The sequence below is a fragment of the Squalius cephalus genome (genome assembly GCF_949319135.1).
Source record: "Squalius cephalus genome assembly, chromosome: 7".
Classification (NCBI taxonomy): domain Eukaryota; kingdom Metazoa; phylum Chordata; class Actinopteri; order Cypriniformes; family Leuciscidae; genus Squalius; species Squalius cephalus.
Genome location: NC_137128.1, coordinates 4,998,374 through 5,013,438, shown reverse-complemented (window position 1 = coordinate 5,013,438; position 15,065 = coordinate 4,998,374). Strand labels below are relative to the sequence as shown.

At 39.8% G+C, this 15,065-nt stretch overlaps 1 protein-coding gene across 7 annotated transcripts; it reads left to right on the top strand.

The window, feature by feature from the left end:
• Positions 1-8,570: 8,570 nt before the first annotated feature.
• igfbp1b (insulin-like growth factor binding protein 1b) lies at positions 8,571-14,708 on the top strand. 7 transcript variants are annotated; one of them, XM_079875270.1, is made up of 7 exons: positions 8,571-8,702; positions 8,853-8,907; positions 10,705-10,930; positions 11,353-12,739; positions 12,823-12,965; positions 13,633-13,761; positions 13,847-14,708. In XM_079875270.1, the coding sequence occupies exons 4-7, from the start codon at positions 12,403-12,405 to the stop codon at positions 13,970-13,972; spliced, it is 735 nt and encodes a 244-aa protein (XP_079731396.1). In that variant the 5' UTR covers positions 8,571-8,702; positions 8,853-8,907; positions 10,705-10,930; positions 11,353-12,402; the 3' UTR covers positions 13,973-14,708. The 7 variants fall into 7 exon arrangements, with proteins under 7 accessions (XP_079731396.1, XP_079731391.1, XP_079731395.1 ...); XM_079875265.1 differs by having other exon boundaries at positions 10,700-10,930; XM_079875269.1 differs by having other exon boundaries at positions 8,571-8,721; positions 8,857-8,907; positions 10,700-10,930.
• The last annotated feature ends 357 nt before the right edge of the window (positions 14,709-15,065 follow it).

The window sequence follows — 15,065 nt, the reverse complement described above, 5'->3', positions numbered from 1 at the left end:
ACACTTGATGGCTGCTCTGTTAAGTCTTCGTCGTCGGTTAGGAACCTGGGTGTGCTCTTTGATACCAATCTTTCATTTGAAAGTCACGTGTCTAGTATCTGTAAAACCGCATTTTTCCATCTTAAAAAATATATCGAAATTACGTCATATGCTCTCAATGACAAATGCAGATGACGTCAAGACTAGATTATTGTAATGCTATTATGGGTGGTTGCCCTGCACGCTTAATAAACAAACTACAGCTGGTCCAAAACGTAGCAGCTCGAGTTCTTACCAGAACCAGGAAGTATGACCATATTAGCCCAGTTCTGTCAACACTGCACTGGCTCCTTTTAAACATCATATACTTTTTAAAATATCGCTGATTACTTACAAAGCACTAAATGGTTTAGCTCCGCAGTACTTGAGCGAGCTCTTAATGCATTATAGTCCTTCACGTCTATTGCAATCTCAAAATTCTATAGTGTGGCATGCCCTTCTGCTCCGCTGCTTTGCGCATGCGTAGAAGTCAGAGAAAATAAGTCATTATTACGAGATTGTTTCTCATTATTATGAGATGTTAAGTCATTATTACGAAAAAGTTTCTCATTATTACGAGAAAGTTTCTCATTATTACGAGATGTTAAAGCTACACTGTGTGATTTTTACCCCCATCTAGCGGTGAAATTGTATATGACTACCCAGTGAAAATTATTTTCTGTTCCTCTCAATTCCGAGGGCGTTTAAACTCCTACGGTGGCCGTATTATTCCAATATTAACATGGCTTCCAGTTATCACTTCGTCCATGACAATAATAAACAATACGTCTAAAGTGAATAAAACTACAGGACAGATGTCAGGAGGTAAACGTCACCCTTGGAATCGGCTATCCCAGCATAATCAGATTAGGCTAACGTTACAATGTGTACAAAGTAAAAGCAATTAAAAATAACTAAAATTTACAGTGTCCTTTTTTTTATATAGCTTAAAAAATTGCGCCTTTAAAACTATTCATCACCTTTGATCCGTCGCAGCACAGATTTATGTTACAAGGTAAACAATACTTTTTCACCATTGACGCGAGGATGAAGTTATAGCCTACTAGAGGTCGTTCTGGCGTTATGCACAACCATGCTATGGTTAGACAAGCAACTATAAAACTTCGAATTTACACAAATTAATAACAGGCTGAATTACCTGTCGAGAAGAAAGCAGGCAACCTCGGCGTCCGTTTTAAAATCTTTTCTCCTCATGAGCTCTTTCCATCTGGGAAAAGTTACTCCAATATTGACTATGGTCTTGCTGATTTGTCTGTCGCGTTGACGTTTTAATTCTCTCTTTCAAATGTGAGTACGCACGCACGCACACACACACACACACACACACCACACTATCTTTCAAATCTGCCGGCACTCGCGAGCTCGCGAGTAATCTCCCCCTCGCATTCGTCACGGTGTCACTGAGTGAAAAACGCAAAAGGCGAAGCTTGAATTTACAGGCATGTCCCTCTTTGGCTAATGTAGTTTCAAGATGGAGGGGCAACATGGCGACCGGCATTCGAACCCCTCACCCGTATGTACTTTCAATGGCAGATTATAAACTTAATATAATACTTTATTACTTGAAAGAAGTAAATATATATTAATGAGCACATATATTTTTGAAAGAACTAAGTGTTTTTTGCTAAGAATCAACTAAAAAAGTTACACAGTGTAGCTTTAAGTCATTATTATGAGAAAGTTTCTCATTATTACGAGATGTTAAGTCATTATTACGAGAAAGTTTCTCATTATTATGAGAAAGTTTCTCATTATTACGAGATGTTAAGTCATAATTATGAGAAAGTTTCTCATTATTACGAGATGTTAAGTCATAATTATGAGAAAGTTTCTCATTATTATGAGAAAGTTTTAGCCTGGGTTTCCCCATGCTGCCTTGCGCGCAGCGCGATTTCATTCACGCTGCTAGGCAATCTGGACACCATGGACCAGATTTTCCCCTCAAAAAGGGAACCAATCACAGAACGGGGAGGGAGCAGCAAGACGATGGCGACGTCTATGCGACACACCGAAGCAGTTTGTTTATATCTATGGATCCAACATGGCAGCAGATGCGAAGTTACCTTTCGATGCAGCCTTAGATAGTGTTCTAAGTAGTTTAGAACGCAAGTTTATTTCGTCTTTTTCCTCGTTGGATTTCTGTCGCTCTACATACGTCATCTGGTATAATTGAAACGATTGGCTATAAGCTACGTACAGGCGCATTTGGTAGACATTCGTAGCGCCCAATAAACGGCTCTGGGCATTCGTTAACCACGCCTCAAATACGAGAAAATGAACATGTGGTTCCCAGACCACGTCTCAAAGAGAAAGAGGTCTGACGTTAGCCAGGCTAAGAAAGTTTCTCGTTATTACGAGATGTTAAGTCATTATTACGAGAAAGTTTCTCATTATTATGACTTAAAGAATCTTTATTTATTTTTACTCAATGTGGCGGAAACGGGTTTCCATACATAACAGATTATAGACTTCTATAATTCAATGTTAGGCTGCATAGATTAGGTCAGCCGGAAACACTTCCCATAACACCTGATGTACTCGTTACATCATAAGAAGAACGGCATCTATGCCAATATTAGTCTCTCTGTTTATCCCGAGGTTTACCGCAGTCTGCCGGATCCAGGCTGTATCCAGATCAGATGGTGGACCTGCGCCTGGACGCGACGACAACACAGTCCTGAAGTGTCAGCAGAGATTGTGTCAACTAGACTCTCCCTCCTCGGCCTCCTCCCCTTCCCTTTCCCCCTGTACATATGACAATGTTAACAAAATGATTCCCGTTCACATGGATCCGTGGAAACGACTAAAAAAACGACTATGCGCCCGCGCACATACGCATTCAAATGCACATGCCTATAGACTAAACATGTAATATGTGCATGCTGTCACTGTTTTCACAGATTCACGTTTTTGACATTTACACAGAGATGATAATGGTATTGTTTTCAAAACTTGTTTTCAAAAACCTATTTCAAAGTTTGAGTTCTCAGGCCACCAATGTTGTGTAAATGAACGGCCAGAGCGCATTAAAAGTTTTCTGTTTTCAGTTGAAAACAGCCCCTAAGTTAATAACAAATTATTTTTACAAAGACTTTTATATAAAACTTATTTTATCAAACAATATTTTATCAAAAACTTACTTAAACTGGACAATAACTTTATTCTAGAGCTGCTGTAAAGCCAAAACAATCTCTGTTCCATTAATTTCCTATTATCACTGTAAAGCTGCTTTGAAACAATCTGCAAAAAGCGCTTTATAAATGAAGATGACTTGACTTAAATAAACAAGAGGAAAAGGCTGTTTATGAATCTATCATTTATCAAAATGATAGATTCATAATGTATAATAATCAATGTATGTTGTCTTGGTAATGTCAAGTTGTCATTACCAAGACACTGACAGGTTATGATGTATTGGTTTATGTCAAGTTGTCATAACAAATACATCTCAAACAATGTCATATTTGCATTAAAAATGTCATAATTGAGCGAATGACACTTAATGACAGTTGTCATAAACATGCATAAAACCTCCTTCATATTCATGACATGTGTCATGTCATGATTATAAAGGTGTCATGTCAGTCTTATGCACACCCCTTCAAGTAAAGTGTTACCCCCATGTGCGAACAAAATATGCTGTTGGCATCACCACTCTATTTCCCAACCTTAGCGATCCATACTCTGGAAACGGATATGTAAGTTTTTTTAATTAATGGCTTATATTGCAATATATGAAGAGAATGTGTATGTTCTTAATTTCTTCTAATGTTGCCATGTGGTGATGTTGTCAGGATTCTATCACCATCTCGTCCCACTCATTCCCTCACTCCGCCTACTCAGTCATTCACCCGTTCATTATGACCGGATTACTAATCACCGTCACCTGGATCTCATCTTCAGCTCACCCATATATACCTGCAGTCACCATTCAGTCATTGTCTGATCTCGTCGATTCATGACACACAGACTCTCTACATTACCTACCTGCATACTCACCGTCGATCCCGATCTTCTTCAGCCTGTCTTCATTCCGTCATCAGAGAAACTTCATCATCTTCATCTGCAAGAGAGAGAGAGACTTGGTTATCATTCAGTTAAGCTTCATCTGATTATCTACTTCCTGTTTACTCACCTTTCACGCTGTGTCCAATCCATTCTGCTATTAAAATATCAAACTTACCATCTTGTCTGCTTCGTTTGTGCAAACCTGACAGATGTGACCCCTGTGTTGCATACTTTTGTTCTTTTTGGGTTTTACAGGAACACTACTATGATGCAGAGAGTGGGTCTGGCCACTTGGCTTGGAGGATAAAGACCGTCCAGCGCAACACTGCAGTTCAATCCCGGAGATGCTCCACCAGCACTACATATGGTCCAAAGAGCAAGAGGGATTTTCTCCTGGCTGACAAGCAACTGTTCGGCGAGGAATGCCATGAAGCAATTTCCTTATTGAAACATTCAACTGATGTGTCAGTTGTCAAAAATAAGATCATGGCAACATTTCAATACCGCCAGACGCTAGTTCAGGACCAGCAAAACTCTGCAACAGTCTTGGATGTGTTCCCGCGGTTCCTCGACATCCCCGGCTTGGTAAGAAAGACATACCTTTGTTTGATCAGCTTATTTTTGAAGTGAACAATTATGACTCAATATACTTTCAGTATCAAGGACTTAAGGTGTTTCTTCTGTAGATTGACCAAGATTTCACCATGATGTTTGGAGAAGAGGTTTCCGGCAGATTTTTGGCAAAATGGCCGACGCACTTCAAACCCAGGCTCCTGGCAGACTGCAAGAACCGGACTTCTAATGAGCATGTTGAAGAACTCTTGTCTGCGCAGCAAAACTCAAATGAGTCTGGTAAGTGTGCCTCATTCTGCCTTTAAAACATTTACACAACAGATTCTTATCTTCTTACCTTAAGTATTGTCTTTGGCATAATCTGTAATTATTTAAATAATATTTTAAAATGTTTCTGAACATCTTACACTTAATTCTACTTTGCTCCTAGGCTGGGACAGTGACCTGTCAAGCGTTCTACTGCTGGTTCACCTGCTCCCCCCTACGTCAAAAGGCCACAAGAAGAGTGCTAAAATTAGCTCATATCAAGCTGTCAACCATGTGGCAAGATATCTCAAGGTATTCCTTGTTTAATGTTTTTCATCCACTTGTTCTCATACTGCTGTTGCTTGTGTTGCATAACTTAAATTAAGATTGGAGCCAGTGTTGAGGCCTTCCTAGGGAGCTTGGAACCAGGACAGCCCTTCCTCCTCTGTGTTGGTGAACAGAAGAACAACATTCAGAGGTTCTATGTCATCGTTGACCAGAAGGCCATCCCTTGCAAGCCGCAAACATCCCTGGCAGCTTTCGATGAGCTTTTCAAGGCACACTTCATCTTCAGTGTTAACTACCATGAATCCCTCAACAGCTTCTACACATTCATCCAAACCACAGTGTTTAACATCGACTTGGGAAGTGCCAGGGAAAGTCCCAGAGTAAAGGAACTCATAGCAAGGCTGTTGCACACTAATACTTGAGGTGATACACATCCTTGTTTGCAAATATGCTGATATGTTTTATTTGTAAGGCACACCAGAAAAGTTCTGCATTGCTTTGTCAGCATTTGAGACTTCACCATGGATTATATCCAGGAAAGACATTACGTTTGAAATGTGGACAACCGGGATGTTCTTTATCATTTTGTACGTATTCAGGGTTCAAAAAACGCCTCGTTCGTTTGCACAAGGCCACTTGTTCACCAAATAAACACCTCGTTCGTTTGCACAAGGCCACTTGTTCACCAAATAAACACCTCGTTCGTTTGCACAAGGCCACTTGTTCACCAAATACTATTGACAATGTGGACGCTCAAAGTGAAGGTGATGAGCCTTCAAGTTCTCAGGCAGTCTGTGCAGACACTCCAGTAACTAGCCGGACCTCTGTTGACAAGCATCATTTGTTAAACCTGTGTGGATCTGTTGTAGCACAATTGCAAGCATCAGGTGTTGCTGAGAGCACTGTCCAAGCAATGGTAGGGTCAATGGAAGAGCTTGTAAATGAAATTCATGAGCAAACAAGAGAAGCTGTTCTCAGCTGTACTTCTTCAGAGATTCAAGCAACCGATTTGGAAAAAAAGGTGGAAAATTGTTTTGATCAATTGGAAAATCCTTTCTCAGTCTTAAATACAGCAGCCAAACGACAGAAGTTCTTCGAGGAAAAGTGGGAAATAGTTGAACCTGTAGAGTATGTTCTTGGGGTGCGTTTTGATTTGCGAAGAGATCAGACAACAGGAGTTTACAATCAGATCCCTGTAACAGATAAATTTGTGTATGTACCCATCTTGGGAACCCTGAAATCTATGTTTAAGAATAGTGAATTATGTGAAAGTTTACTGCAGGTCAAGCAACATAAAGAAGGTGTTTATAAAGATATATGTGATGGTTCATACTTCAAAAGTAATGATTTGTTTTCCCAGCAAAAACATGCTCTACAGATTCAGCTTTATTACGATGATTTTGAGACGGCAAATCCCTTGGGTTCAAAGAAAGGGATACACAAGCTTGGTTGCATTTACTTTATATTGAGGAACCTGCCCCCAAAATGTAATTCTGTTCTGATGAATATTCATGTTGTGACACTTTTTCATTCACAAGTATGGATTTGATGAAATACTAAAGCCTCTCATTGATGATGTTAAAACACTGGAAATGGAAGGAATAGAGGAACCTTTCTCAGACTCACCATTGCGAGGGACTGTTATTCAAGTAACAGGTGATAATCTAGGTTTGCACGGGTTGTTTGGTTTGATTGAATCTTTCAGTGCAACATATTTTTGTAGATTTTGTTTAACTACAAAGGAAGAGTTACAATCTGTCTTCACTGAAGATAACCCTTGCTTGATTTTCCGTACAAAAGAAATCCATGCAGAACATTGTGCAGCTCTACAGGAAAATCCTATGTTGGCATCAACATTTGGTGTCAAGAAGACATGCTTGCTCAATACACTATGTTTTTACCACATCTCTGATAACTATGCAGTTGACATCATGCACGATTTGCTTGAAGGTGTAGTGCAGTACGAATTGAAACTAGTATTTCAATACCTGGTCAATAACAAGTATCTGTCTTTGGAAACATTGTCACAGAGGAAAAAACAGGCCAAGTGGGTTGATAATGGATGAGGGTAGTAAAGATCTTGGATTGAATGCAATTCAGTTGTGGTGTCTTGTGCGAAATGCTCCCCTGATTTTTGGTGATGTAATTGAAAGAAATAACAGTTACTGGAACTTGCTTCTCCTCTTGATTCAGATAGTGAATATAGTGTTTTCACCAGTTGTTACTAATGGTTTGACGTATTATTTGAAGCATTTGATTAATGATCACCACAAGCTGTTCAGATCCTTGTTTCCTGACAGAAGATTAATTCCAAAGAATCATTTTATGATACATTATCCAAGGTGCATTCGTAAAATAGGTCCACTTCTTCATGTATGGTGCATGAGGTTTGAGGCCAAACATAATTTTTTTAAACGATCTGTTAAAAATTTCAAAAATATCACAAAAACCTTGGTAAAACAACTTGTTTGATTCCTAGTATTACAAATCAATACAGATCAAATCTACAAGAGTTGCATTTTATGTTAAACTTTACATCCTATGCAGTGTTAATATGGCAACAACTCGGTAGTGTTGAAAGAAAAACACACATTTGGTGTTAAATTTTGACACTATGGTGTTGGGTAAATTCAACACTAACCAGTGTTGACTAGTGTTAAATGTTAACTATTTAGAGAGTTGCTGCAACTCTGTCATAGCTCATAGTGTTAAATATTTAACACTTTGAAAAGTGTAGTTTTAACTCGATCTAGTGTGGACCAATATAGACACTTTTAAAGTGTTGAATTTAACTCTGTAGATGTTGAATTAGCACTGCTGATTTTGCTGTGTGCCGTTCCCGCACAGGGTTCGATTCTTAAATGTGATCTAACAAAGGTAAAGAGAAAATATTAACCATATATGCTGTTTATATTGCTTGTAATTGGGATGAATTAAACATCTGTTGAGTATTTTAACATAAAATGGTTTGATAGTGTTGAATTAAAAGCCCAAAAATGCAGCGGGTCCACCAGACCCACGAACACAGGCTGAATAACAAAAATATGAACACCACACAAGGGTTAAAGAATTGCAGAGTTCACACCACAGCTATAAGGATAACGGCACAGAGAAACGATATTGTTGAAATCACTTTCAGATTTTATCCAGCTGATGAACGATAAAAAAGTGATTTCTGAAAGTGATTTCAACAATATCGTTTCTCTGTGCCGTTATCCTTATAGCTGTAGCTGTGGTTAAATATAGCGCGAGCATTTAAAGCGATAAACAGACATGCACTTAGAATAAACTGAAAGATGTCATCTGCTGGTATGGGCGCCAATATAGTTTTCGATACAGTTATCTTTATATTTATCATTGTTGGTGTGAACAGGCCTTAATACTGTGCAGTTTCTTCTGTCATTGGAGAATGGCTTGTTAACCTGCACAGGTGAGCTCAATCATCATCAACTGACCTCAGGAGGGATCCGTGTGTTTGTGGCAGAACTGGCAGGTGAGACAGGTAACCGACGGGACACGAGGATCTGTGCTGCTCACACACAGTTATAGTAAGAGTAATTGAGAAGTGTATGTCAGGGTAATCGTTTTCACAAACATCACAATACAAGCTTATGCTGCTTTACCATGGTAAAGCAATGTTGCTGTTGGAAAGAAAAGTCTTTCTGTATATTATCTGTTATTTCAACTGTTTCTCCTAGACAGAACTAAGATTAAAAGAAGAGCAAACGGGTCAATACTTTTAAGACGACAAAGGTAGGCCTAAATATTTTCTTTTTACTGTGCCAAGTTCATAAATGCATTGTTTGTGTTCATGATAGCTTCATGTGTTTTCAAATTATTTTATTTTCAAGAAAAGTTTTGATTTACCACAAGGCATTTTACAATCTGAAGCGAACTAACATCGCCCAGGCATGAAGGTCAAATGATCTGATAATTTAAGTCTCTCACAATTCTCTCTATGATAGCAGTTCATGTGTTATATTCTGTTTCTGCAGTTGCATTATTGTTTTCTAAGCTATCCTGTAGCTCAAACAGTAGAGCGTTGGCACTTGCAACGCCAAGGTCATGCGTTCGATCCCCAGGGAAAACAAGAACTGACAAGAATGTCATGTGTACCTTGAAATGCAATGTAACGCCCATTTCACACATACTCCGTTTGCAATGCAGTGTGTGTTGAGGTGCAGGAGGAGCACGCGCTATAGTGCTTTTACGTATGCTGCGTTTGCAGTGCGTAACTGATCCACGGCTGTACCACAAAAACCTACTTACTATTTTTATTTCAAATCCAGAAGTTATGCAGCAACTCTTATTAAAACAAAGTTTTGTCAGCATTGCGATTCTCTTTGTACACATATACACTCTTTAATGGATGTATGCACGTTTAAACACAATTTAAACAACGTAGGCCTATAATTCCATGCATTACTTCTACTTAAGTTGCTCAAGCAAGTGGTCAAATATTATGTACTTATATTGAAATCGCAAACATTTTAAAATAAAACTTAAAATTGACAAAAACAGCCGACTCTCATGCCTTGCATTTAAATTTTTATCAAGAAATCTTGCATGTCAGAAAGAACTTGTTTTCCCACCTCCACGAATGAGACGAGTGTTGTTCATGTCGCCTTGTTGAGGTACATTGTAGTTTTCCTTGCTTTACCCCGGTCTTAAAGCATAAAGATGACTGGGGAAAAAGTAGTATTTAATTAAATACATTTATGGTGAGATTACTACATTTTATTTAATTAAACGCATTTATGGTGAAATTACTGCATTTTCAGGTCAATCTGTGTTCATTTTGACCACGAAACATGCGCTGTCACTTTAATTCAGCGCGTGCAGCACAGCAAAAATAGACTCGGTGCGGAAACGATCTCTGCACTGCTGTATAAGCACCGCTCCTGGAACGCATTGCCGGACCGCATCCCCGTGCGATGTGAAAGCTCTGACCTGTTAACATGGGTACGGAAAAAAATACGCACCGCATACGCAATGCAAACGGAGTATGTGTGAAACGGGCGTAAGTCGCTGTGGATAAAAGCATCTGCCAAATGCATTAAATGTGTGACATAATAATGTAGGATTATGTCATCCCAGCTATAAAAAAAGATGTTTCAAGAGCTTTTTGCTAACGTTGCCATTACATTCTGAAAAAGTTATTTCTGAAGGTTTTTTTTATTTTTTATTTTTATTCTTAGTTCCGAATGTTAAGGGAACATTCCATTTCATCACGCTTAGACATTATGGGAACGTTACTTTTGAATGTTCCCTGAATGTCCTGAAACAAGTAGTAACATTTTAAAAAAATGTTACGGGACCTAAAATGTTTCAGAAGAAAAAAACATGATGAACCATGAATAATAATGTTTTTGTGCTAACGTTTTGAGAACATTACTAAAGATTACTCTATCAATTTTACGGGAAGAATGTTTGTTCATAACATTGAGAGAACCTTGTCACAATGTTGGCGAGAACATTCCCTGTTAGCTGGGAAACATTATTTTCAGAAAATTAATTCTTTCTTTTTTCTTCATTATGATCTAAGAACAGTCGCTTCTCACTGGAGATCATGAGTTCCCTGCACACCATCTCAGAGCATGCGGAGCCGGACGAGTCTCTGGAGCTCGACTCTGGAGTTCAGCGCAAACATCCGACCAGTAAAGAGCGGCAGACGAGACTGACGACTGCACCGACTGCGACTGCACCGACTGCTCAAGACCCAACGAGCCTGTCACCGTCTGACCCTGCAGATCATCCGGTCCTGCACACGTCTAAGGTGACTTTACAACTTCTTTCTTTCTTTCTTTATTTGAACTTATGTTCATATAGCAACACAGTTTCTACAGCAGGTTAAAGCGGTCATGGTAAATCAAAATGTCCTTGATATTTACACATACAAAAAAACAAAACATACCTTAAAGCTAACTCCCTAGTTTAAAATATGAGTTTTTTTCCACCCTTGTGAAAAACAGCAGGATTTAAATTGCCATAGTTGGCATGAAACCGAAGTTGTGCTGGACATGTACCATCAGCCCTACTTTAGGCACAACATAAAATATGATATCTGAATATCTGAATTCAGCAAATTAATGAGTGAAAGCATAAATCCTATTGAGGGAATATTGCAGATTCTGTTGAGCATGAAGAACCCAGTGTCCAGATGACACGGATGTGCTCATCTAACGTGTGTTTCTGCAGGGGAATCTGCCGCAGTGGCTGGTGAATCTGATGCGTGACATCGAGGAGGCCACGACACATGAGCTCACCGTCGAATAAAGAGACGCCCTGCTTTACAATGGAGGAATGGAGCTCATCGTTTGTATTTGTTATTCTTTGGGTATTTTTCTTGCTTGTTAGCAAAGATGAAGGCTGAAGTTTATTTTTCCTTCTCCAGTCCACTGTTTTCGTTCTTCTTGCACAATCTATGGGTGAAATGTGTGTGTGTGTGTGTGGGTGGGATGTAAATGATTTGCTCATGGTGTGTGTGTGTGTGTGCGTATAGGCACCCATGAGCCTACAGTGATCCTGAAGAACATCAACCTGACAAACAACGCTTGAACTCATGTGCTCGTCATTTAAGGCTTACTGGAATATACTGGAATAAACTAAAATGTTCAAGCCATTTTTTTAAACCTGTAGTGTCTGTTGTCTTCAAACTAGTTTGACCTATTGGTTGAGCTCCTGCAAGAGATCTTGTGATGTGTCCAAAGTTGGACTAATACTACACTAGGATCTGTTAATTACTGTGCGGCGCCTCATGACAAACATGTTATGATTGCTGAAGGGCTCACAGTAACCCGTCCTGTTATGCAACGGCCTCATGACCTTGTTTTTGTGACCTAACTCAAAGTGTGCTGGTCAAAAACACATCTTTGAGATGTGCTCACATAAGTGTTATTGTGTAAGTAGTGGATTGGATCTGTTATATGAGTAATGTATAGTAAACAGCAGCATAACGAGCCTGTAATTGGTGGAGCGGGACACAAAATTGTGTCAGTCCATATTGTGGAGGAATCGGTTCAGCACACTTCGTTCTGGAGTAAATATTGACATCTACGCAACCGGAGTAAACCAATGCGCTGAAAAAAACAGCAGCATTAATACAGATGACGAGTGTGTCAATGATTAACCGCTCTGAGGTCATCATGTCACAGCATAAAAACACGGCGCACATCCCCAGAGAACCAGATCTGACACACACAGCAGCAGATATTAGTTTCAGTGCGGCACACAGCTTGTTGTTCTGCTATGAGAGGTCCGTGTGTGTTTGTAATGTTGGTGAGCGTCCTGGTCCGTCCGGCGGATCTGTCCCCCGTGGTCGGGCCTGAACCCATCCGCTGCGCTCCATGCTCCCCGGAGCAGCTCGCCGCCTGTCCCGCCGTGTCCTCGGACTGTCCCGAGGTCCTGCGAGAGCCGGGCTGTGGATGCTGCTCGTCCTGCGCGCTGAAGACGGGAGACTCCTGTGGCGTCTACACGGCTCACTGCGGCACCGGCTTGCGTTGTGTCCCGAGGCCCGGCGACCCGCGGCCGCTCCACGCTTTGACCCGCGGCCAAGCCGTCTGCACCGAGTACGAGCCGACGGAAGGTACGTTTCGGTACAGGTTTCCAGAGGCCAGGTCAGTTTTCACTGGAGAGAAACTCATGTTTGTGTCTAAATTGCCTTTCTAGAGGACACGGACATCACGTCTGACCAGGGCTCGCTGCAGTACCTGCTGGGACTCAACAGGCCACTCGACCCGCAGGACGCGGCCGAGGCACAGGAGAGCATCAAGGCCAAAGTCAACGCCATCCGAAAGAAACTGATCCAACAGGTACTGAACCGAGCGCCAACCATTACATTTACAAGACATTTTACTGGCTGAAGCCATTGAGTTTCTACACATTTTAAACAGATTGCTTTGTATTTGAGAGAACATTTCGACCGAAAGATTTATTTATTTGATTGCATATAAAATTTCCATCCACTTGGATTACACCGTTTTAACATAAACCAACTAATAAAATGTGATGCATATTTGTTAAATGGGTGAGAATTTGCATCTTTTTTTAAATAAAGTAATCATATTTTCAAAATGCATTTATTCAAATGGCTTTGAATCAGATCATTCTCTTCATTGACTAAACAAATGTATTCAGTTAAAAGGTATGAACCTGGTTTAAATACGGCTAGCTATGGACCAAGCCATATTTAGTCATTTAAAATGTATGAGATTGAAACAAATTTGATTTATTGATGATAAATATATAAACCTGGTTACCAGAAATCTAACCCGTTTCATGGACAAATATGCATCAAATTAATTGTATTGGTTTGTTAAAACTTTGTTTTCCACTGAGTGGAAATTTCACATGCACTTGAAATCCTCAAATCTTACATTTAGGCCTGATTTGGTTTGTCGTTCCCAAGCTTGTATTTTTGGATGAGCCACCCCCCATTTACTCTTGAATGTTTCTGTGATGCTTCTTTGGCTGGTCTAGGGTCCGTGTCACACTGAGCTTCACGCCTCTCTGGACGTCATCGCACAATCACAGCAGACGTTAGGAGAGAAGTTCACAAGCTTTTACCTCCCCAACTGTGATAAGCACGGCTTCTACAAGGCCAAACAGGTATCTCCTCTTCTCTATCCTAATGACATCTGACCCTACAGAGGCACGCTAGCCCTAAAATGCTCTTGTTTTCTCTCTCTGTCAGTGTGACACGTCTCTCGTCGGCCAGCCTCCACACTGCTGGTGTGTGTCTGCCTGGAGTGGGAAGAGGATCTCAGGCACTGATGGTTTAGCGGATGATTCCCAGTGTCATCAGGAGCTCATGCACTGAAGCCTTCACTAGAGGACCGTACCCTTAACTTAAGTTTCCTTCCATACCATATCAACACCTATTTATTCTTATGTATAGCTCTTACATGGTCTTAATATTTATTACCTAGTTTTATATTAACTAGTATTATTAAGTTGGTCATATGACAAGTCTGTAATTCTGCCTCAGTCTTTGTTCACTGTGGTTTAATTCATTATAACCATGTTTGCACAGCAAGTATCCAGGATTATCTTGTTTGGGCACTGTAAACATATAGTCTGTAAACAGTTTTAGCCTGTAAGACTGTTTATATTATGTAAGCTAAACTTTAATTGTTTTATTTCATTTCACTATGTATTTAAAACAGATGTCTACCTCACATTAGACACAACGTCTTTATTGACTCCCTGAATATTTAATGTGCTGCTGTATTTATTCTGAAACTATTGTTTTATTGTATATACCTGTAATATACTGTATATTTCCTCAATTTTCATTCAATAAAATGTTAGAGATTGTACAGACTGCACAGGACCGTTCTGTAAAAACACTTTGGGCTGAGAATGTTTAGTGTTATTTCTATATTGTTTATTGTTGTATAATCTGAATAACATTGATTGAGATGCAGGACAAAAAACCTTATTTACCTGCAAATAGGTTTTAAAATATAAACATTCCCACTCTGAATTTAAGCCAAGATGATCTGATTAAAGGCACAATATGTAACTTTTTTGCTTTAAAAATAGCAAAAATCACTATATCTATGTTATATATTTTTTTTAGTTGTGTACTTACATTATCCCGACTGTTTCCAACAACTTTCAAACCAGGAGAAATTTGTAATTTAATTCGAAGACACGTCACGTTTCTTTATTTCCGTTTTGTCGCCGTCAATGGCGTCATATCGGCGTTCTCCCTGGTTTCCGCTTGTACTGCCATAGCAACCAGAGCCCTCTGATAGTAACCAAGGCGACAGACGTGGACAACTTTGTAGTTCGCAATGTCTGTTTGCACGCTGTTGTTGTTTCGTTCAAACATTATGGACCATGGCAAGCAGACTTTGGATAAAAAAGGAGAACTAAAACGAGAATCAATATCAGCGCGGTGTTTTCAA

Excerpts from the sequence above, each read along its gene's own strand:
- igfbp1b (XM_079875270.1), top strand. The coding sequence starts at position 12,403 with ATGAGAGGTCCGTGTGTGTTTGTAATGTTGGTGAGCGTCCTGGTCCGT. Across the intron at positions 12,740-12,822 it reads CGAGTACGAGCCGACGGAAG|AGGACACGGACATCACGTCT; the intron begins GTACGTTTCGGT and ends TTGCCTTTCTAG. Across the intron at positions 13,762-13,846 it reads GCTTCTACAAGGCCAAACAG|TGTGACACGTCTCTCGTCGG; the intron begins GTATCTCCTCTT and ends TCTCTCTGTCAG.